The sequence below is a fragment of the Oncorhynchus mykiss genome, chromosome 13 (assembly GCF_057628025.1).
Source record: "Oncorhynchus mykiss isolate SJ-2025 chromosome 13, ASM5762802v1, whole genome shotgun sequence".
Classification (NCBI taxonomy): domain Eukaryota; kingdom Metazoa; phylum Chordata; class Actinopteri; order Salmoniformes; family Salmonidae; genus Oncorhynchus; species Oncorhynchus mykiss.
The window spans coordinates 64415089-64439066 of NC_143034.1; the positions used below are offsets into that span (position 1 = coordinate 64415089).

The 23978-nt window shown below is 47.2% G+C and overlaps 1 protein-coding gene across 2 annotated transcripts; it reads right to left on the reverse strand.

Moving 5' to 3' along the window:
• Positions 1-76: 76 nt before the first annotated feature.
• LOC110519575 (tectonin beta-propeller repeat-containing protein 1) lies at positions 77-22875 on the reverse strand. Of its 2 annotated transcripts, XM_090197166.1 has the most exons (26): positions 22736-22866; positions 22021-22110; positions 20963-21195; positions 20642-20827; positions 20219-20341; positions 19806-19928; positions 18821-18995; positions 18392-18495; positions 18154-18258; positions 13125-13252; positions 12316-12791; positions 10321-10424; positions 10041-10196; positions 9605-9757; positions 8990-9147; positions 7443-7579; positions 6738-6831; positions 6514-6610; positions 6297-6376; positions 6141-6197; positions 5675-5849; positions 4025-4160; positions 2069-2161; positions 1666-1772; positions 1468-1593; positions 77-1295 (listed from the first exon to the last, which is right to left on the reverse strand). In XM_090197166.1, the coding sequence occupies exons 3-26, from the start codon at positions 21185-21187 to the stop codon at positions 972-974; spliced, it is 3642 nt and encodes a 1213-aa protein (XP_090053292.1). In that variant the 5' UTR covers positions 21188-21195; positions 22021-22110; positions 22736-22866; the 3' UTR covers positions 77-971. The 2 variants fall into 2 exon arrangements, with proteins under 2 accessions (XP_090053292.1, XP_090053291.1); XM_090197165.1 differs by lacking the exon at positions 22021-22110 and having other exon boundaries at positions 22736-22875.
• Positions 22876-23978: the final 1103 nt, after the last annotated feature.

The window sequence follows — 23978 nt, forward strand, 5'->3', positions numbered from 1 at the left end:
ATGTTAAATAGATCTTTACATAACATGTAATATGTTTGTATAGTGAAACTCCAGGCCCATACAAAGAACACCAAGGTTGCAGAGCTGTTTTGGAATTTATTTCAGTTGTCGGTCCTTGTAAGAGAACAGTCACGGCCACAGCAAACTCAGACAGGAATTCAAACATTACGCTGCACTTCTAAAGGTAGCTGACGTCGCCTAACATCCAGGAAATTGTCATAAGTGTAATGCAATGTAGGCACAGTGCTGTTTGAATCCTGACCTCAGTATCTGCATGGAATACTGAAGTAATCCACCAGGGATAATAACTAGAGCGTCTGCAGATCATGTGACTTGAGCAGAAAACTCCTGGTCCTATTCATAACATTCTGGATGTTAATACATTACACAGCAAATAGATGCTATTCAGGTCCATATTGTTTTTAACCATCTGAGGAAAAAAATCTGGTAAATGTATTAAATAATCCTTGTCATGGAAGCCCAGAGCTATGACTAGAGTTGATATTTTTAGTTCTGAAGAAAAAGCTACTTCAACCACTACATTACAAACATCATGCAGGCCAAACCAAGATGACAGTAAACAAATAAATTCCAAAGCATACATAGACTGATGAAAAGGTGGTGTGTCAACTAGGCAAATGAGAACAAAATCATACAAAGCAAGACTACACGGAGGTCCAAGGGAGTGGCGTGTGTTGGTATGGGACACAGGCTCGGTTCCATTTCGCACCTGCCACAAGTTCAGACTGTGGAATGGATAAACTGACAGAAGCACTAATACTTCCAGTGCTGGGTCAAAGGTGGCCAATATGTTTCAGCCCAGCACTAAGTGATTTAAATATCCAACCAATTCATGCTCTTTACATTTAGACCAACATTACCATGTTTGTGCTGGGTTGTATTGGAAATGGAATCAGGCACACACAGGGCTGTGGGTAGAGATGGAGGAACGGGGCGGGTTAGTAGAGACCCTACAGACCCACAGAGTTCCCGTTCTCCTGTGACAAAGGTATCCTGGCAGGAAGTGGGCTATGGGCGGTGGTGTCAGTAAGGACTGGCCTGGCAGGAAGTGGGCTACGGGCGGTGGTGTCAGTAAGGACTGGCCTGGCAGGAAGTGGGCTACGGGGGGTGGATCCAGTAAGGGCTGGCCTGGCAGGAAGTGGGCTACGGGGGGTGGATCCAGTAAGGACTGGCCTGGCAGGAAGTGGGCTACGGGGGGTGGATCCAGTAAGGGCCGGGGTGGCACGTAGAGCCTCTGTGGAGTTCCCTCTCACACTGATGTGCTGCCATCCTCCCTGAAAGACAGCATTCCTCACATTAACGGAGGTATTTCAGATACTGCACAATGTCTGGCCCATAGGCCTGATAAAAAGTTATGATTTATTTAGGGAATACGGTGCCATTTGGGAAACGGCCAATGTCTTTGGAGCAGACATCAAAATCAACACCAAGTTGGTAATGACTCACCCCGATGCCGTAGTCCCAGGACTGGCCCTTGGGCTGCATAGGTCCCACCCCCAGCCTGTGACAGACAGCTCCAGGAACAGACAGCTCACTGGGGCAGCCTGGGACCCAGTCTGCTATCACCCACACCTAGACAACACCACAGGACCAGGTATTGAAGTAGAAAATAAGTTAACTTACACAAAAAAAAGTTGTACTGACCTGATCTAGAGGTCCTACTGAGACTTTGGTCACATTGTTGGAGAGGAGCTCCCAGGCTGAGCCCTGGGGGTAGCTGGGAGTTAGGCCCTGTCTGTACCACAGGTTACCTACACACACAGCAGGGGAGAACAGTGGTCAGGAGAGAGTTTCCTAAATATTCCATTAGTTAGGAAACATTGATCCTGCTTGTCGTTTCATCCATCTAGGGATTACGGCTGAAAATGCAGATGGAAATATACGTTTTCCTTATCCAGGCACATTTACATTGATGTGGACAAATGTTGATTAATGTGCACTGTCCCTGTCGATTAAATCAACATTTGTCCATCATTGACTTACCAGAGAGCAGCGCTCCTGCAAAGCAAGCATTGAAAGAGCTGACCCACAGGTTGTGGCTACTCACTGTTTTCATCCACGGCGTAGACCGAGGTTCTCCCTACAGACAGCTGTCTGAGGCTCTGTTTGGGTGGGGAAGGGATGTGGTACCAACACTCTCCTGCAGGACAATGACAAAGAACAACTAAAACTAGTTGACTAACTACAATTAGGGTCAGTACGGGCCAGGAAATGGTACAGGTTAGTGGAGGTAATATGTACATGTAGGTAGGTGTAAAGTGACTATGCATGAATAATAAACAGCGAGCAGCAGTATAAAAAAGGGGGGCATTTGGTTAGCTGTTCAGCAGTCTTATGGCTAGGGGGTAGAAGCTGTTCAGCAGTCTTATGGCTAGGGGGTAGAAGCTGTTCAGCAGTCTTATGGCTAGGGGGTAGAAGCTGTTCAGCAGTCTTATGGCTAGGGGGTAGAAGCTGTTCAGCAGTCTTATGGCTAGGGGGTAGAAGCTGTTCAGCAGTCTTATGGCTAGGGGGTAGAAGCTGTTCAGCAGTCTTATGGCTAGGGGGTAGAAGCTGTTCAGCAGTCTTATGGCTAGGGGGTAGAAGCTGTTCAGCAGTCTTATGGCTAGGGGGTAGAAGCTGTTCAGCAGTCTTATGGCTAGGGGGTAGAAGCTGTTCAGCAGTCTTATGGCTAGGGGGTAGAAGCTGTTCAGCAGTCTTATGGCTAGGGGGTAGAAGCTGTTCAGCAGTCTTATGGCTAGGGGGTAGAAGCTGTTCAGCAGTCTTATGGCTAGGGGGTAGAAGCTGTTCAGCAGTCTTATGGCTAGGGGGTAGAAGCTGTTCAGCAGTCTTATGGCTAGGGGGTAGAAGCTGTTCAGCAGTCTTATGGCTAGGGGGTAGAAGCTGTTCAGCAGTCTTATGGCTAGGGGGTAGAAGCTGTTCAGCAGTCTTATGGCTAGGGGGTAGAAGCTGTTCAGCAGTCTTATGGCTAGGGGGTAGAAGCTGTTCAGCAGTCTTATGGCTAGGGGGTAGAAGCTGTTCAGCAGTCTTATGGCTAGGGGGTAGAAGCTGTTCAGCAGTCTTATGGCTAGGGGGTAGAAGCTGTTCAGCAGTCTTATGGCTAGGGGGTAGAAGCTGTTCAGCAGTCTTATGGCTAGGGGGTAGAAGCTGTTCAGCAGTCTTATGGCTAGGGGGTAGAAGCTGTTCAGCAGTCTTATGGCTAGGGGGTAGAAGCTGTTCAGCAGTCTTATGGCTAGGGGGTAGAAGCTGTTCAGCAGTCTTATGGCTAGGGGGTAGAAGCTGTTCAGCAGTCTTATGGCTAGGGGGTAGAAGCTGTTCAGCAGTCTTATGGCTAGGGGGTAGAAGCTGTTCAGCAGTCTTATGGCTAGGGGGTAGAAGCTGTTCAGCAGTCTTATGGCTAGGGGGTAGAAGCTGTTCAGCAGTCTTATGGCTAGGGGGTAGAAGCTGTTCAGCAGTCTTATGGCTAGGGGGTAGAAGCTGTTCAGCAGTCTTATGGCTAGGGGGTAGAAGCTGTTCAGCAGTCTTATGGCTAGGGGGTAGAAGCTGTTCAGCAGTCTTATGGCTTGGGGGTAGAAGCTTTTCAGCAGTCTTATGGCTAGGGGGTAGAAGCTGTTCAGCAGTCTTATGGCTAGGGGGTAGAAGCTTTTCAGCAGTCTTATGGCTAGGGGGTAGAAGCTGTTCAGCAGTCTTATGGCTAGGGGGTAGAAGCTGTTAAGAAGCCTTTTGGACCTAGAGCTCCAGTACCGCTTGCCATGCGGTAGCAGAAAGAACAGTTTATGACTGGGGTGGCTGGAGTCTCCTCTGACACCGCCTGGAATGGAGTATAATGAGTGGTATGCTTTTAAGTCCAGTACTAGCCTTACAGTGATCTGTGTCTAAGAAACAGGCCATTATGTGCCTTCAAAAATAAATGTATTTGTAGTTGTCTATTTTAGTCATAGAGCACTGTAGGCCATCCGTATCTATCCAGCATCTCAGAAGGACCTCCCCAGCATGTGGGTATCACCTGCAGGGTTTCTGGCAGACACTGAGCCCCTGTAGAACACAGCTCTGTCCCTGGCAATGGCCCACACCTGGTGACCTCCCCCGATGGAGATGGACTTGAAGGGCTGGTCAGTACCCACGTGGAGCCACGAGGAACCCTGGGATGGTATGGTCAGAGATAGCATGAACAATCAACAGGACAGCACCACAGAATGTAATATAACATTAAATATGTTTGTTTTTAGTATTAGCAACAAAAAGTTGTCAATATGGGCAAAAGTACATGGACATGCATTTAAATTAGTGCGTTCAGCTATTTAAGCCACAACGGTTGCTGACCTGTGTATAAAATTGAGTACACAGCCATGCAACCTCCATAGACAAAGACAGTAGAATGGCCCATACTGAAGAGCTCAGTGGCTTTCAATGTGGCACTGTTATAGGATGCCACCTTTCCAACAAGTCAATTAATACAATTTCTGCCCTGCTAGAGCTGCACCGGTCAACTTTAAGTGCTGTTATTGTGAAGTGGAAAAGTCCAGGAGCAACAACGGCTCAGCCGTGAAGTGGTAGGCCACACAAGCTCACAGAACGGGACTTTGAGTGATAAACCACGTAAAAATCGTCTGTCCTCGGTTGCAACACTCCCTACCGAGTTCCAAACTGCCTCTGGAAGCAACATCAGCACAATAACTGTTAGTCTGGAGCGTCACGGAATGGGTTTCCATGGCCGAGCAGCCACACACAAGCCTAAGATCACCATACACAATGCCAAGCGGCAGCTGGAGTGTTGTAAAGTTCGCCACCATTAGACTCTGGAGCAGTGGAAACACGTTCTCTGGAGTGACAAATCATGCTTGACCATCTGGCAATCCGATGGACGAATCTGGGTTTGGCGGAAACCAGGAGAACATTGCCTGCACAAAGGCATAGTGCCAACTATAAAAAGTTTGGTGGAGGAGGTATAATGGTCTGGGGCTGTTTTTCATGGGTCGGGCTAGGTCCCTTTGCTCCAGTGATGAGAAATCTTAATGCTACAGAATACAATTACATTCTAGACGATTCTGTGCTTCCAACTTTGTGGAAGGCCTTTTCCTGTTTCAGCATGTTAATGCCTCAGTGCACAAAGCAAGGTCCATACAGAAATGGTTAGTAAAAATTGGTGTGGAAGAACTTGAATGGCCTGTACAGAGCCCAACACCATCGAACACCTTTGGGATGAATTGAAATGCAGATTGCGAGCCAGGCCTGACACCCGACCTCACTAATGCTCCTGTGGCTGAATGGAAGCATGTCCATGCAGCAATATTCCATAATCTAGTGGAAAGCCTTCCCAGAAGAGTGGAGGCTGTTATAGCAGCAAAGGGGGGGGGACGAACTGCATATTAATGCCCATGATTTTGGAATGAGATGTTTGACGAGCATGTGTCCACATACTTTTGTAGTGTACGTCCTAGATTCGTAACGTATTCAATTGGGAACGTGAGAAAGCTGGATGCTGAGGTTTGGTCAGAATGCATTGTAAAAACAGACTGAAGAGGGTGCTGAATTCTGTTATATAGAAGAATAACAGTGAGCATATTTGTTCAAGCAAAGAGGATGTTATTCTGTGATGTAGTAATGAGTGTCTTTAGTTAAAGTCCCAGGTTGTAAGTTTGGGGGTGTTCCTCACCGCAGGGTTTTGGGGGGTGACCCCCAGGCGACATAGGACGTCCCCCTTGTCACTGAGGCCCCAGACTGAGACCTGCTCCATACTGCTCTGAGCCAGGCACGGCAACACTGTGATGTCACTTAAGGGGATGGGCAGGACTTCCTGCCATGGGGCAGTCAGGGTGATTTTACACTTCCTGTGTGGAAACGAGAAACATCATCATCCTAATGAAATGTTTGAGTGAGTGAGACTATACCTGATGCAGCGCAGACTATACCTGACCCAGCGCAGACTATACCTGACCCAGCGCAGACTATACCTGACCCAGCTCAGACTATACCTGACCCAGCTCAGACTATACCTGACCCAGCTCAGACTATACCTGACCCAGCTCAGACTATTCCTGACCCAGCTCAGACTATTCCTGACCCAGCTCAGACTATTCCTGACCCAGCACAGACTATTCCTGACCCAGCGCAGACTATACCTGACCCAGCGCCGACGTCTGACAAAGTCCTTCAGGCTCTTGTTGCCATGAAACGTCCTACATGACAGAAACAGAACAGTCAATCAACACTACTTTTTCTAAGATAAGTGTTGGCCATTATATAAGGTTGATGAAATATGGACATATGTATCTTACACAGGGAAGTCTGCTGCATACTGCCACCCCTCTCGGTCTGTCCCTCCTGAGAAAGCCAAGTCCACGGCCCACTCTGTCACCTGGCAAAGCAGAGGCATGTTTCATGTTGATGGAGCGGGAGAGTACAACATTAACAACTCAACACACAGTTACATTAAATACAACATTGGACTGTGTGTTAGCTGTAATAAGAGGTTCAGGGACTAGGACGACCTACCCAGCTCCACTGAGGCGAGGGAGGGTGGGTGGTGGACTTGGTGCACTCTGTAAAGCCGTTGTCATCACTCCACGGGAACCGGTCTGTGGGGAGAAGCCTGCAAGGGTGGCAAAGTGTATATTACACACACACACACACACACACACCTGTAGAGGAGCAGTCAGAAGTGTCTAGGACATATTATTACAACCCAGCCAACAGTCACGTGAGACAGATAGTTGTACTTGTCTGTGTATCCAGTCATGGGGTTCCATCGCTGGTTCTCATAGATGTACACAGTCCTTTCATCTGTCTGTGTGTGCAGGACACGCCTGTCTCCTACAAACACAGGAAAGGCACAACTCTGCTATAATAAGTCTGATGTTGTAAGTTATTCATCATCTAGTTCTCTAATACAGTACTTTGAATTGTTACTTTATCCCTGCAGTTAGTTCTATTTTAATACAAATTATAACTGTAGAAGCAGGTTGAAGATGACAAAGGTTAAAACAAGAGGACTAATATCCCAGAACGGTTTCTTTTCTAAAAGCTTCCACGTGGAATCCAAACGTGTCGTAATATTTGTTACCGTCAACCTACTGTAGGTTGAAGGTAAAGAAGCTTAAAGTGTAAAGATGAAAGAAGCTTACAGGGTGGACTAGCAAAGGCCCGGTCTAAGGCAGGGGTGAACAACTGGAGTCCTCAAGAACCGCACTCAGTGTTGGCTACAGTTCATCTTTAATTAAGGTCAATCAATGACTTACGCTACATGGAAGAAATGATTGAAAACCATCACAGGCATGTTCATTAAGGGAAAATGTTTTTTTTCTTCCCCAAAGTAAATTGAAAATAAGTGTTTCTTATTGGACAAGTCTGGGTAGTCCGTTTGGTGCCTAATGAACACAACCCAAGACTGTGGTGGCCTGGGAGACTGAGGGGTCATTTATTACCCTGAGGGGGCTCTTCCTCAGCAGCGCTGCCCGAACCAGAGTAGACCCAGGCGGTGCCGTCATACCCGATCCCCCACACCACACCCAGACTGTTAGATTCTACACAGCGCAGGTGGCCCGGGACCTGCAGCCAAAACCTGTACCAGGACCAGACAGTACAGCTAGCGGTTAGCGCCCAGACAGTGTTAGCGTCACAGGAGGCTGACAAGGGGAGGACGGTTCATAATAATAATAATAATAATAATAATAATAATAATAATAATAATAATAATAATAATAATAATAATATTATTAGGAATGGGGTGGTGTCAGACACATGGAAACCATGTGCTTGATAACATTCCACGTATTACGTTCCAGCCATTAGTATGAGGCCGTCATCCTTAATTAAGGTGCCACCACCCACCTGTGGTTAGCATACAGAAAAAGACACCAGCACCAATTGTTAGCAATAAGACAGAAGTTAGAACTTAGCATTATGCTTAAGATTACCAGAGATAAGATAATTGTTTTAGCAGGTTAGTAGTAGCTAATAGATCTACGTCAGGTGTTAGCTATATGAGTGCAAGAAAAGAACAGAGGTACATGGTTGGTTGGCTTCAAAGCAGTGAAGGAACATGCTACAGTGTGTAAGTGGCTGTCATTGTTGAAAAGAGCAAGGATGAAAAAAGGAGAGAGAACTGAGTGAGGAGGAGACAGAAACATAACAGTGCGTGGTATGTCGGTAGAGGTAAAGCTCAGTGCGTGGTATGTCGGTAGAGGTAAAGCTCAGTGCGTGGTATGTCGGTAGAGGTAAAGCTCAGTGCGTGGAATGTCGGTAGAGGTAAAGCTCAGTGCGTGGTATGTCGGTAGAGGTAAAGCTCAGTGCGTGGTATGTCGGTAGAGGTAAAGCTCAGTGCGTGGTATGTCGGTAGAGGTAAAGCTCAGTGCGTGGAATGTCGGTAGAGGTAAAGCTCAGTGCGTGGTATGTCGGTAGAGGTAAAGCTCAGTGCGTGGTTTGTCGGTAGAGGTAAAGCTCAGTGCGTGGTTTGTCGGTAGAGGTAAAGCTCAGTGCGTGGTTTGTCGGTAGAGGTATAGCTCAGTGCGTGGTATGTCGGTAGAGGTAAAGCTCAGTGCGTGGAATGTCGGTAGAGGTAAAGCTCAGTGCGTGGTATGTCGGTAGAGGTAAAGCTCAGTGCGTGGTTTGTCGGTAGAGGTAAAGCTCAGTGCGTGGAATGTCGGTAGAGGTAAAGCTCAGTGCGTGGTATGTCGGTAGAGGTAAAGCTCAGTGCGTGGTATGTCGGTAGAGGTAAAGCTCAGTGCGTGGTATGTCGGTAGAGGTAAAGCTCAGTGCGTGGTATGTCGGTAGAGGTAAAGCTCAGTGCGTGGTATGTCGGTAGAGGTAAAGCTCAGTGCGTGGTTTGTCGGTAGAGGTAAAGCTCAGTGCGTGGTTTGTCGGTAGAGGTAAAGCTCAGTGCGTGGAATGTCGGTAGAGGTAAAGCTCAGTGCGTGGAATGTCGGTAGAGGTAAAGCTCAGTGCGTGGTTTGTCGGTAGAGGTAAAGCTCACATCATGTCACAGGGCAAGGTGTGTGCCGGGGCCTCCAGACAGGGAGAGGGCTCGTGGACCATCACGTCCCCTTTGGAGGTGACTGACCACAGGGCCTGTCGGGAAGGGGTTCCCCTGATCCCTCTGGCCTCGCAGCAACACCCAGCCAACAGGGACAGCTGCACAGGAAAGACAAAGACACCCCTTCAGAGATATGGCCAATGGTACAGTCCAGATGGATAAAAGTAATATTACTGGACTACATTTACGAAGTGGTTTTAGGTAAAGGCTTTACATTGCATGTGGACAACAGTGAAACTTTCTAGAGTATCTGGTATCCTCTCTTATGATAAGTACTGTGGTTGTGCCCCACATGGCACCCTATTCCCTAGGTAGTGCATTACTTCTGACCAGGGCCCAGAGTGCCATTTGGGACACAGCCCTGATCTCTTCTCTCTGGCAAGGCTACTTCAATTGGGAAGTTACCTTGAAGGCTGTTGTAAAATGTGTTAGATTTAAAAAATATATATCCAAATTCATGTAAAAAATAAAAAATAAATAAAATGGCATTAGAATATCTATCCATTCAAAACATATGTGCTGTTTATATCTGAATGGAAGCCTTTCCAGACCTACCCAGTCAGCCATGTCCTTCTCAGTCTGTGCAGCCAGGATCAGCGGCCATCTTTGTTTTGTGCTATCTGACGTGTACACCGCAAAGGCATGATGGGAGTTTTCCTTGAGCACAGGAACCAGCACCGTCACATCACTTATAAACACATGGAGGTACTGAGAAAGATAGCGAAACGGAGGGAGAGAGAAGATACTTTCTGACCACTGTGACATCCAATCTACAAATGAAAATGATTCAACAATTCAAAGCAGTACAGTAGCATAGCGGTATATTCTGAGTAGTAGGCATCTACTCTTTAGATACTGTAGGTGAGAAAGGCCTTGGCTCCACAACGTGGCTTTCACCTCTCCAGTCATTTCTATTCAGTGATTACTTCAATGAAGAGAGAAAGGATGGATGGATGTCTAAGGAATTTGAGTGTCATTGAGTCTCCCTCACCTTCTTCTCATCATACTGGGTGAAGTAGATGAAGAAGATGGCATCCCTCTTGCCATTGACGTTGGTGGACTGCTCCAGGGCCACGCCCACATCCACCCAGCGATAGGGCTTCCAGTCCCTCCACCAGCGCATGCTGCCCTTCCTCACCCACACAGACTGACCCGTACACAGTGTTCATTAGACAACTTAAAAAGTCACTGCCCCTACTTCTAGCACCACCTCAGCAAAATCATGACTCCTAAAAAAATGTGCAGTAACGTTAATAGTTTAACAGTCTTACCGCGCTTCTCTCCACTGGCTCCTTACTGGTGGTGGTCTCAGCCTTCCTAGACGTGGAGGCTTCTGGTTCAACAGGGGCGATGGACAGGGCAGTGGAGCATGGGTCTGGTGCACACAGATAACAGACAGGATAGATAAACACAGTGGAGCATGGGTCTGGTGCACACAGATAACAGACAGGATAGATAAACACAGTGGAGCATGGGTCTGGTGCACATAGATAACAGACAGGATAGATAAACACAGTGGAGCATGGGTCTGGTGCACACAGATAACAGACAGGATAGATAAACACAGTGGAGCATGGGTCTGGTGCACATAGATAACAGACAGGATAGATAAACACAGTGGAGCATGGGTCTGGTGCACATAGATAACAGACAGGATAGATACACACAGTGGAGCATGGGTCTGGTGCACACAGATAACAGACAGGATAGATACACACAGTGGAGCATGGGTCTGGTGCACACAGATAACAGACAGGATAGATAAACACAGTGGAGCATGGGTCTGGTGCACACAGATAACAGACAGGATAGATAAACACAGTGGAGCATGGGTCTGGTGCACACAGATAACAGACAGGATAGATAAACACAGTGGAGCATGGGTCTGGTGCACACAGATAACAGACAGGATAGATAAACACAGTGGAGCATGGGTCTGGTGCACATAGATAACAGACAGGATAGATACACACAGTGGAGCATGGGTCTGGTGCACACAGATAACAGACAGGATAGATACACACAGTGGAGCATGGGTCTGGTGCACACAGATAACAGACAGGATAGATAAATACAGTGGAGCATGGGTCTGGTGCACACAGATAACAGACAGGATAGATAAACACAGTGGAGCATGGGTCTGGTGCACACAGATAACAGACAGGATAGATACACACAGTGGAGCATGGGTCTGGTGCACACAGATAACAGACAGGATAGATAAACACAGTGGAGCATGGGTCTGGTGCACACAGATAACAGACAGGATAGATAAACACAGTGGAGCATGGGTCTGGTGCACACAGATAACAGACAGGATAGATACACACAGTGGAGCATGGGTCTGGTGCACACAGATAACAGACAGGATAGATAAACACAGTGGAGCATGGGTCTGGTGCACACAGATAACAGACAGGATAGATAAACACAGTGGAGCATGGGTCTGGTGCACACAGATAACAGACAGGATAGATAAACACAGTGGAGCATGGGTCTGGTGCACACAGATAAGACAGGATAAACAAGTGATTTAAGAGTTTGATAGAGACATCAGGACAAGGATTTTTCCTTAACCATGTGACTTCACCAGGAAAAACTCCTAGAAATAGCCTAATGAATTAGTTAAGTAAAGTTAGGCAGAGCGCAGACACACCGGTAACATTGTCAAACGTTTACCTGCCGACAGTACTTAGCACCTCTGAACAGTGTCGCCAGTCAGTCTCTTTAAGTGTTCACACAGACACTACCTAGATGACCAAGAAACTATTTCATTCCCTCTCCATAATCCCATACTGCCAGTGCCAGCCCATAGCCAAATGTTTAGCTAGCTAGCGTTACAATATTCACTAGCTAGCACAACATAGGCTAAGATTGCGCCGATGGATGGCGTCTCACCTCGAGCTCCTACAAAACATTGCAGGTTTGACTTTTTTGGGACATTTATCCTGCTGAATAGCCTCCACTAGTCAGCTAGCGGCTCATCCGTGGACGTTTTTTTGATGGCTCCCCCACATGAGGGTTTGTGCTCTCTGATTGGCTCAAAGTCAAGTTGTTGACCACTGACGATCATTGTGATTCTACAAGTAGAATTGGTAGGTTCGTCGGTACCGGGTCAGCACGCAGCAGGTACCGCTTTTGTTCTAGCAAGAGAAGGAATGGCCTCCCACTGTGATAAGTACCTATCAGCAGTGAGATTCTCGGTGTGTTTCATACTTTAGGTAGTAGTCTGAAATCCTGATAGGCTGGTGAGTGTTCCTCCGTACCTGCAGGCCTGAGCCAGGTCATCTGAGCTGTATGGTCCACATCACAGCCTCCGCCAGAGATCCACGCCCATACAGGCCCGTCCTCCTCCCCCAAACCCAGAGAGGGCTCCAGACCCAGGGGGTAGGTGGCCACTGAGGTGGGGGGTCCCACGTCCCCTGCCCTGCCAAGAGAAGATGCCTCTCCCTGGGGGCTCTGAGCTGCGTCCAGGTCCACATTGCACATCGGGGCTGGGGTGGCCTCACTGTCCTTCCCCTGGGGTGGCTTTTTGGGGGAGGGTGTGGGGGTCCTCAGGGGCTCACGGTCAGCCACCAGGCTGGAGATGAAGCTGTCACTGGTGGGGATGAAGGCTTTGGGGGTGTCCTGTGGCCTTGGGGGGATGGTGGTGAGGAGGAGCTCTGTGTCCCCTGAGTCCTCGCAGGTCAGAACAGAGCCATGGGAAGCATTGGTCACCTGTCCCCCGAACTCACAGCCAGCACTGGACAACAGAGACGGAAGGGGGGGGGGGGGGGGGGTATCACTCATATGAGTATTAATGCGCCACTCACAAAGACACACATACAGTATGTTTGTGACAGCCAAAGATTTCAGTAAATCATTTGGTAACATGACAGACAACCATCAAAATAAAACTGCATCTCCGTGGTTTTATTCCCCCCCTGAGCAATAAATAAAACACCTGTGGCTAAATCTAATGACCATTTACATGGATATTTATTTTGAGATGTCAGCATACAAAATATATGAAATCTAATACAAAGCAAAAACACTGGAAAGTGAGCATTCTCTGTGTACTCCGTATACAACTGACCTGGGTTGGACCATCTCTTTGCTGTGACCCCATTGGGCAGAAACAGGTATCCAGCCCCTACCACTGGGCTCCGATGGGGTGACACCCTTCCTGAAATACAGACCACGGTCCTCTCCAACTCCCCACACCTTTAAATTAGAAAACATTTATAGTGGCTTATTCATAAACAAAGTGTTATCCTAAACATCACACCCCCCACTGTGGCTGGACTACTTAGTCTATTTTTGTTGGCACAAAACTACCTCCGTCCTTACATTAATTTGTATGGGTTACCTTTAGATGAGTCCCCTAACACCATGTTCATGAGAGTCTCCCCTTTCTACAGTGGGATCATAGTAGTTTGTAGCCCAAACGGTTTGGCCGCTACAGACAAACGTTGTCACATCAGCGTTGAGTCCCATGACACTTGTAAGAACCCCATCGTGTTCGTGAGAGTCTCCTCTTTCTATAGAGTGGTCATAATTGTTTATAGGCCAAACCGTTTGGATGCTACAGAGGGTTTGGCAAGAAGACAGATTTTCAGGATGTCTCCTGGTCTGACAGAGCTGTGGCTCTACCACTTTCCACCGCAAATGCAGAAGGACGACAGCAGGAATGAGAAGCAGCCCATGCAGATATTTCTTGCATAAACTGACAGATTTTGATGAGGACTTATTTTATTGTGTTACTTAGATTGATGCACCAACACATCAAGTCTCTAGGGGGTTGAGCGTCAAGTTGGTTATATGCCAGAGAACAGTTGAACACAATACAGTAAAAATACATTATGATATAGTAAAAATACATTATGATATAGTAAAAACCAATATAGATTGACCCAAAGGCCTGCTGTCAAGTGCTACTTTAAAAGGCCATTTAACCCTAGTGCCATCTAATACAAGTGGCATCCATAACTCTGGGACAGGACTGAAATATGGGCTATGATGTATTGCCCTACTCAAATTAGCTTGTGTCCAATATGGCACTTAGAATATAGGCCAAGGATATATAAGGCTGGGTTGGGACCGCTGGTTAGAATAGCGGAGAGAGGCTCCTGTTTCAGAGAGGAGGGGGAAGTGAGAGACAGGAGTGGAGGGGGGGTAGGAGAGGGGAGACAGGTGAGTCATGGGGGGGGGGGGGGGGGGGGGGGGGGGGGGGGGGACAAACGAGAGACAGGAGAGGGGGGGAAGACAGGAGTGGAGGGGGGTAGGAGAGGGGAGACAGGTGAGTCATGGGGGGGGGGGGGGGGACAAACGAGAGACAGGAGAGGGGGGGAAGACAGGAGTGGAGGGGGGTAGGAGAGGGGAGACAGGTGAGTCATGGGGGGGGGGGGACAAACGAGAGACAGGAGAGGGGGGGAAGACAGGAGTGGAGGGGGGTAGGAGAGGGGAGACAGGTGAGTCATGGGGGGGGGACAAACGAGAGACAGGAGAGGGGGGGAAGACAGGAGTGGAGGGGGGTAGGAGAGGGGAGACAGGTGAGTCATGGGGGGGGGGGACAAACGAGAGACAGGAGAGGGGGGGAAGACAGGAGTGGAGGGGGGTAGGAGAGGGGAGACAGGTGAGTCATGGGGGGGGGGGGGGGGGACAAACGAGAGACAGGAGAGGGGGGGAAGACAGGAGTGGAGGGGGGTAGGAGAGGGGAGACAGGTGAGTCATGGGGGGGGGGGGGGACAAACGAGAGACAGGAGAGGGGGGGAAGACAGGAGTGGAGGGGGGTAGGAGAGGGGAGACAGGTGAGTCATGGGGGGGGGGGGGACAAACGAGAGACAGGAGAGGGGGGGAAGACAGGAGTGGAGGGGGGTAGGAGAGGGGAGACAGGTGAGTCATGGGGGGGGGGGACAAACGAGAGACAGGAGAGGGGGGGAAGACAGGAGTGGAGGGGGGTAGGAGAGGGGAGACAGGTGAGTCATGGGGGGGGGGGGACAAACGAGAGACAGGAGAGGGGGGGAAGACAGGAGTGGAGGGGGGTAGGAGAGGGGAGACAGGTGAGTCATGGGGGGGGGGACAAACGAGAGACAGGAGAGGGGGGGAAGACAGGAGTGGAGGGGGGTAGGAGAGGGGAGACAGGTGAGTCATGGGGGGGGGGACAAACGAGAGACAGGAGAGGGGGGGAAGACAGGAGTGGAGGGGGGTAGGAGAGGGGAGACAGGTGAGTCATGGGGGGGGGGGGACAAACGAGAGACAGGAGAGGGGGGGAAGACAGGAGTGGAGGGGGGTAGGAGAGGGGAGACAGGTGAGTCATGGGGGGGGGGGGACAAACGAGAGACAGGAGGGGGGAGACAGGTGAGTGGGGGGAGAAATTAGGCTTTGGCAGTATACCGTATATACTCCGGGATGGTTTTTCAATACAGTTATTATTCAATAACTATTTACATTTTTCCTCAATACATTTGAATATTTGTAGCCATTTTTAAGTAAATACCTGAGTTATTCAGTACTGTGTAGCACAAACCAGGTGATCTAGTTACAGTATGTATGAAATTCCCAACTAACAGTTTGTCAGCAAGATATCTTAGAACTATTAAATGAACCATCTAACTTGTCCTAAATCAGTGGTCACCAACCTTTGAGTCAAGACCACCTTATTTTTTTTAAAACATGACTTAACGTAAGCCGTTGCTACATTAACCAATTAAAAACAGTTCTGTAGCAAAGAGGTTTGTTCAGTAAGCTATAGGCCCAATACATTATCACTGCTTATTGGCTATGCTTGAATTGTCCTGACAATGTTGTTATTGGGGCGGCAGGTAGCCTAGTGGTTAGAGTGTTGGACTAATAAGCGAAAGGTTGCTAGCTCAAATCCCTGAGCTGACAAGGTAAAAATCTGTCCCACTAGGCCATCATTGTAAATAAGAATTTGTTCTTAACTGACTTGCCTAGTTAAATATAAATCATTTCAAAATGTTTGGTACTGTATATGATCACATTTGTTGTATTACTTGACTATTTTACTAGACTGATGACTGACCGTCAAATGCAGGCCACGTGAGAGGCAACGGTGAGGCTGCCTCTCACCTGACTCACTGTCCCTCCACCCTCGCTGTCCCTCCACCCTCGCTGTCCCTCCACAAGCCGCTAATAACAAGGCAAGCTTATAGAAACACTTTGCTGTACTCCTTCATTACAGCTGCAGTGCTGGTTGTAGTGTGAGTGGAAGTAGGGAGAAAGCACATTTTATGGCTTATAGAAAAGTGTTGAACAACTTAAACTTCCTCATAAAAACAGCAGTTCTTTGCTGTATTCGTTGACTCTCGCTAGTCATGGTTTTAAAATCTCACAATAGCAACTTTGCTGTGCGTTTCAAGGCTTCTTTTACACCGTTCATGGCGAAAGGAAACTGCAGACACGGTCATCTGTGCTATCTGATTGGCTAGAGGTGGGTCAACAGGTGCACTTTATTTGCCCTCTGGGCCTGCCGGATAGGCAGAGTTCTACCTTCAGACACATAAAATGGTTCAAAATGGGAACACTGCCTTCCTGGCACTAGGGCTGCTGAATCAGACGCACCTCCCGCTGCCAACAGCATGAAAACTAATAAAAAAATAGGAAAGCAAGGCTTTATCGTTGGCTTTTTTACAGAGAAGTTTGGTGATTGACTAGGAATGCTTTGGAGGGCGACCAGTCCAATGTTATCAACCGGTTGGTGACCACTGTGCTAAATGCTCTGCAGTTGTGCATTTGGTTCTCATTTAGTAGTAAGTTAGCTTCTTTCAAAAATCAAGCGTTGCTTGGTAACAGGTGAGAATCTCCTCCTGGATCAAGAGCCTTGCTGGATCATCTTTGTTTTGTTACTTGTATAACTTTGAGCTGGGATGTCTGTCCTGCAAATTCTTTAGGTCAGAGACGATAAAAATGTTCGCAATATGCTCGTTAGCATTCTCTATGGGATTTTATATTTACTTATTAGCATTGCTAACCTTTGGATTACAAAGGTATGACAAGCTGGAGCGAAAGTAGGAAGGAGACGGGAGACTGGAGGAGGGAGAGAGACGGGAGACTGGAGGAGGGAGAGAGACGGGAGAAAGGAGGAGGGAGAGAGACGGGAGAAAGGAGGAGGGAGAGAGACGGGAGAAAGGAGGAGGGAGAGAGACGGGAGAAAGGAGGAGGGAGAGAGACGGGAGAAAGGAGGAGGGAGACGGGAGGGCAGAGGGGCGAGTTTGCTGTACTAGCAACTCGTCTCAGACTCAGAGGGAAACGGAGGCAGCAGCCCCTTCAACCTCCACCCTGACATCAACTCCAGCCCTGTACAGAAATACACCATCAGGAAATGTGAATCGGTCAAGGCTGGGAACGCCAGGACCTGAGCTAGGGAAGAAGGGGGAGAAGGTGAAGGGGCAGACGAGGACTTGAATGGTATGTGAGCAGGGTCTAATTATGCTTAAGCAAACAGACATGAGAGAATGGCACTGTAATCACAACTCGGTTGTCACAGAGGATGAGAACCCCACGCCAAACATCTAAGGTTCTAACCAGCCATCTCCATTAAGAGAGGAGAACAAGCAAGTCTTAGAAAATAGGACAACAAGATACTGATCATTACAAATGTACCTATGTAAATATAACAGATTTTTTTTGTCCTGATGTGTGTTGTGCAATGATGTATATAAACCCTGGATTGCTGATGCTATGTATTGGCTATTGAGAGACATTGAAGCCACCGGTCGGCCATATTGGTACTCCCCAGTAGGAACAGTGCCTCATGGGAATTAATGAAATTCTACAGTATTTCAATTGAAAGGTTAAGGACAAAATTACATGCATTTAATGATTTTGTTTTAGTGGGGACAGTAACCGCAAACTAATTTACTTTAAGGGAATTAAAAAATATATATTTATGTTAAGCCTGCATAATATCATTTTAAAGTATGCATTAAGGTGTCTAATAGAATAATGAGGCAAAAACGAATGTAGACATTAATAAATACATTTCTATACCTTCCAAAATATTTTTTACAATGTGGGGGATTGGCAAAATGGAGGAACGGTGGCTTCAACACAGCACTCCCTATTAGTCATCTAGTGCAGTTAAATCCCCTGTGTTGTCTCACCTGGTCATTGAGTCCCACATCCACCATCATCATCATCTCCCCACCGATGCTGATCCATCCTGAGCCACAGGGGTTATGGGAGTTCACCCCCCGCCGAAACCACACCTGGACACACACACACACACTTTATAGATCTGCTCTGTAGGGTAGGCTACGCTACTGCTCTACAGACTACAACGGGGCCCAGAGTCCTTCCTGGTTAGGAGACAAGTTCAGGAAGGGGTGGATGTTGTCTCACTTTGTAGTCCTTAGTGACGGCCCACACCACGCTGACCCCCACAGCAACATGGATGGTTCCGCCCTCCTTTACTGGGGGAGAATCCACCACCACCCAGGAGGAACCTGATAGGGTATTAGAGAAACTATTTGTACTGTCATTGTGTAAAATCAATAAAAAGACAAATAAGAAAGAAAGTTGACCTAACAGGGTTCTCTGTAACACAGAGTCAAAAGCTTGTGAAGCAAAGTTTGCCAATCTCTCTAGTACTACCAATGGTTTTAGAGGAAACCTGCCGTATAGGACAAAAGCCTAAAACATGCCAGAAGAGCACACATTTTACCTAGCTTCACATCCAACAAGCCGTTGTCTACATGATCCCTTCCACATAGCCAAATACATCCTCAGGATACTATAAGATGGTTGTGTGGACCTAATATCACCCCATACCTGTAGGGCTGTCCAGGCAGATGCCTGTACGGACCAGTAGCTGTCCGTCCCAGAGTACAGCCCAGAGCAAGTCCCCTGGTCCAGCAGAGATCTGGGCCACCTCCCTGGGGGCCTCCACCTGCTCCCAGCACTGGCCCTCGGGGACCTGTGGCAGGATACCACTCCTGAACCACACCTGAGAGAGGAAGCAGCTCCGCCATGGTTAGTCTGAACTGTTCTTGACTCAGCTTTCCCTGGGCCTTAGTCGTTATCACACTATCATGAGTGTGTGTCCACATCACCACTCAAGACTTGCGTTAACTCAACTCTTGAGGGTGGCAAGAGTTCAGACATTCTGGTTGAAATGCAAATTAAGTTCAGTTACTGTGTGCAGACTCTCACTATAATTTGATGATTAAAAGATGAAAACACAACATTTAGTGAAGGTAGGAACGCAAAGCATTTGCATATAGGCACCTCATATGACTAACTTAGGAAACTGCTGCTTTGAAAGTCTCACATTCACTGATGTAGGTGACGTTGACCTCAGTCCATTATATTTATAGTGGTGTAAATGGAAGATCTGTTCACATATTATCCCTATAGAGGATAGTATGCTGAGAGATTCCTGGAATAGCAGATCAAGACTGGACGTAAAAGAGGAGTCTAAGACCAAGTTAAGCAATGCATTGACAATGGATGGAGTAGTGCTACCCTCTAGTGGTCAAATGTTTGAACTGCACAATGGTCTTGTGTGCTGTATTGGACACCTCACCAAGTTGCCAACACTGAGACTATGTTATGTTGTCATCATTAAGATTATGTTATGTTGTCATCATTAAGATATGCAGGCCTGAGTGTGCGAGTTCGTACAAAACATGAAGGTGAACAACATTCCATTTGAAAGGTATTGTTAATGTGTGTGAAGAATCGGTTTGTATGCAGGTGTATTAAGGCACAGGAAACATCATAGCAGAAGAACCTGTGATGGATCAGCCACACTGACCTGTCCTTGTTGGGACACACCCCACAGGAAGTGATATCGCCCGGGTTGGTCGCTCATCTCCCAGCCTCCACAGCTAACGTCACTGAGGGGGAGAGGGGGCTGCTTGGGGTGGTCCAAGGGGATCTGAGGGGGTTCAGTCAGGAGAGGAACTGTTAAAACGAGAGTATATTTACTGGAGGTATTGTAATACCTACAGGAGTGCATGTAGCCTTCAGTGGGGATCTCCTTGCCTGGTCCTAGAACGATTAATGCTGTCTTCCCAAATTCTATGGTCATTGTCACATGTGAGTTGGCAAGACAAATAGACCAGGCTCAGGAAAAGATCTCACACAGAAACTAATGGTGGACGACATATGCTTACAATTAGGTGAAGAGGACCAAATCAAGTCATGTTGTGGGCCAACATACTGTACCTTGGTCCAAGAGCCTCTGGCTTTGTATATCCTGTCTCTAATCCATCGCCTGCGACAAACACACGAGTTCCACTTCTTCTCTCTGGAGAAGTTAGCAGGAAAGTCCACTGCATACTCCCAGCCCTAAACACACAGATGCACACACACACACATACATACAAAACGCACACAATTAAGCTGACAAGTAAAAGAGTTCAGAGGTCAGCAGTTGGCCCGACTCAATCAACAGCCGTGTGTTTTAATGAATCCAAGGCTTTCGAGTGCACTACTTTTCAGTAGGACCTATAGGGCTCTGGTCAAAAGTAGTGCACTAGGGAATAGTGTACCGTTTGAGATGCACACCATAGCTTTATTGAGCACCTCAAAGTCTGCTACCCCAGACTTGTTGTGCAATTGTTGGCATTCCAACTTCCAGTCTCTCACCCCAGTTTCAATGGGGTCTCCTCCAGCGCAGACCTGGTCCACGTACCAGTCCCCCTCCCATTCCCAGCTGTTTGAGGGCAACAGGAAGCTGTGCAGCGGCTGGGTGGTCACCCCTGTGAGGTCACTCCAGGCCCAACGGTCAGTGGGCAGCAGCACGTCAGTGAAGCCGTCCACTGGGTTCCACCTCTGAAACCAAACAAACAGTTTTGTACGGTAGAATTGAACATACAGACACTAAGCAAGCATGTGCATATGCAGGCACGCACACACACGTTTAAATAAGTAAATGTTGGCAGAGGTGACATGGCATTATCACAATACCTGGTTCTCATATGTCTCCTCTCGATAGCGAATTGGCACCTCCCCAGGGTCGATATTGAGGTAAACATGGTGGTCACAGCCAATTCCCCAGCTGCACCTCTGTCCAGCGGTAACACGCTTTAGCTCCAGGAGGGTGTCCTCGTCACGCTCCCAGCGCCCTCTGGTGGTGGATAGGCTGTACACCTTCCCGTATACGTCCACTGCCCATAGGAGCGAGCTGGACATGATGGGGCCTGATGATAAACACGGGGGCAGTTTATAATCCTCTCACCACACTGGCCCGGCCATTACCGTAACACAACAATGCTCTGTGCTGAGCGTTGTCTAGACTCTTAATGGACTGATTAGATTAGCCACAGTTAGAATAATGAGCCAGATATTTCACCGGTTGTATAAATCTGAGGCATGAGGGTAGCGTTTTCACTCCAAAATGTGGTGATGTGAGGAAGCCAAGGCAGTGGGAGAAGATGGAGGGAGACGGATTTTGGCCAGCATTCTGCTTACTCTCTCATTGATTAAACATTTGATCGGAATACAGTTCTGAACATAAAACTAAAATATGTTAAGAACAGAGTGGACTAAGTTTTGTAGAGTTATTGCACACTTGCACTTCACATAGTAGGCGTTCCCTAACGGAAAAAAGCAAATACACGCTAGAAAACGCCAATAGGACCTCGCTAGCTCGTGCTTGGCTCTGCCCACCACCTTGTTTGTTCTGCCCACTATGATTAATTTGCTCCCATTGGAAATGACAGTCTGGTCTATCTTGGGTTAGTTATACAGATCTTTGGTTTAGCGGTCAGCAGATTTGTTTTCTACAGTCAGTTTTTTATTCCAGTAGCCTACCTACTAGCCCAAGAATGTGCTCTTAAGTGTTGGCGAGCCTAACGTTACTCCTTAAGGTCCAAATTCCTTGTTTATAATCAGGAGGTAGACTGGCTCTGGCAGCCAAAACAGCCATGTCAATCGATTCTCAATTGTGATACGGTTCTAGAAACATAAAGCCATATACTTTCATATCAAAAATACATTTTTAGAAATGCAAAATATACACTTACTGTACACTTGTTTTAAACGGCTTTATCACAGTTGAAGCCTCTAGTATTTTTCAGTTGTAACACGTTTCTCGCAGCCTTCTTCCGTTGGGCCTACACACAAGTGTTTGGAGCACGCTACACAGTTAATTACCACAGGTGGTCGCCTTCATCTCCGGTAAACACGTGCTGCAACGTGGAGATACGGCCATGTGGGAAGACTAAACACTATAAATACTGGGAATGGGAATATTGGATATGTCATCGGTCCCAATGATATGCTGTCAACGGTGTGGGCAGGCTGCTTAAACATTTAGAGTAGCCTGGTTGTGTGGATTTCATAGCCTATGGCACCGAGGAATAACGGAGTAAGGAGCGGCTTGCACCTGAATAACGAAAGCCTACAAACGGTTGTCAATGGACACTGATAAGACGCGTCATGATATCAGACACCCAGGTGCGTTAAAACCGGACACCTGCCATGCATGTTGATGCGCCCCAGCCTGGAATGAAATTCAATATCAATAGGAAAATTGAAATAGGAATATTTCGGGCAACCGACAGTGGTTTGAGGTGATGACAAACAGCAAAACATAACTTCAATGCATCTAGTCCTGTCCTGCAAAGTATCACTGACTTGATAGACTCCACTTTCGTCCTGTCCCCGAACACATCAACACAAAAAAAAATCCAATATTCCGTTACAACAGCAATATAGAGGTTCAAATGCCCTACTTACTCTCTTTGCCCGTTTTTGTAGGTTTAGCTGCATTTAGTGGGCCAAATCATCCACCCGATTATTCTACTCTATCCGCTTTTTATTCCCATTCTGAAGGTATAATGTCTCGTTCCAAATCCACAACAGGAAATGGAGGAACTGTTACTCGGATTGGCTGACATTCTGCAGGTGTCCCGAATCTCGTCTTTTGATTGGACAAACTGCGTGGGCTTGTATATTTTTCCGACGGCTACAGCTGTTTGACGGAGAAGTGGAGAGACGCGTACATATCGGAATCTTAATTATTGATTCCGCACAAGTTAGGTGTAAATAATTAAACAGTAGGTAGGTTTTAGTTGACTCATATCATCATATCATAATCACGATATTTGCATGCCCAATGTCTTCAAATAGACCATGGGGCAATATTTGTTATTGTTAGTGAGCTACTACAGTGACATGATAGTTATTTTGTTTTAGGCTACACTCTTTATCAAATTGGGAGACTATATCAATATAGTAATATATCAATATAGTAATAGGAATTGTGACAACACAAGAAAAAGGCAGTGGAACTGGCGTCGAGGTCCAGAGTTGAGTTTGAAGGCCTTGATATTTTTATTTAACTAGGCAGGTCAGTTAAGAACAAATTCTTATTTTCAATGACGGCCTAGGAACAGGGGCAGAACGACAGATTTGTACCTTGTCAGCTCGGGGGTTTGAACTTGAAACCTTCCTAGTCCAACGCTCTAACCACTAGGTTACCCTGCCCACCAGGAAGGTAGAGTTTGTACCTTCATATAGGCCTAGTGTTGCCACTCTGCATGCAATTAATTCCATAGGGCATGCCTATTATGTATAAATATAATAAGCATTATATTATGAGCTGTATGCCTAACGTTACATTTGGTCATACAGCATGTAATAATTGTTGTGCAGAAGATGATTTAGGTGAGATAAACCAATACTGTTGTGTGGGTCTAATTTAGTACAAAGTTTGAATAATAGCCTAATATGCATACATTTTCCAATACTAGAGAGAAGTTCTTGCTACAGCACAGCGCTGGAGGTTTATATTTTGATGGGTTGGCACTTTAAGAAGCGCTGGGTGCGTTTGAGTGGTAAGGCTAAGGCAGTGGTCAACCCTTTCTAAGTCAAGATCACTTTCTGAGTCAAAATGCCGAGATCTACCGCTCTGATTTTTTATTTACATGACTTAAAAAATGTAAGCCTATGCAACATTAACCAATTAATAGCAGTACTG

Coding starts and splice junctions, on each gene's coding strand:
- LOC110519575 (XM_090197165.1), bottom strand. CDS start 21,187: ATGTCCAGCTCGCTCCTATGGGCAGTGGACGTATACGGGAAGGTGTAC. Junction 6,198..6,296: donor TATGCAGCAGACTTCCCTGT/GTAAGATACATA, acceptor TCTGTCATGTAG/GACGTTTCATGGCAACAAGA. Junction 1,296..1,467: donor CCTGGGACTACGGCATCGGG/GTGAGTCATTAC, acceptor GCTGTCTTTCAG/GGAGGATGGCAGCACATCAG.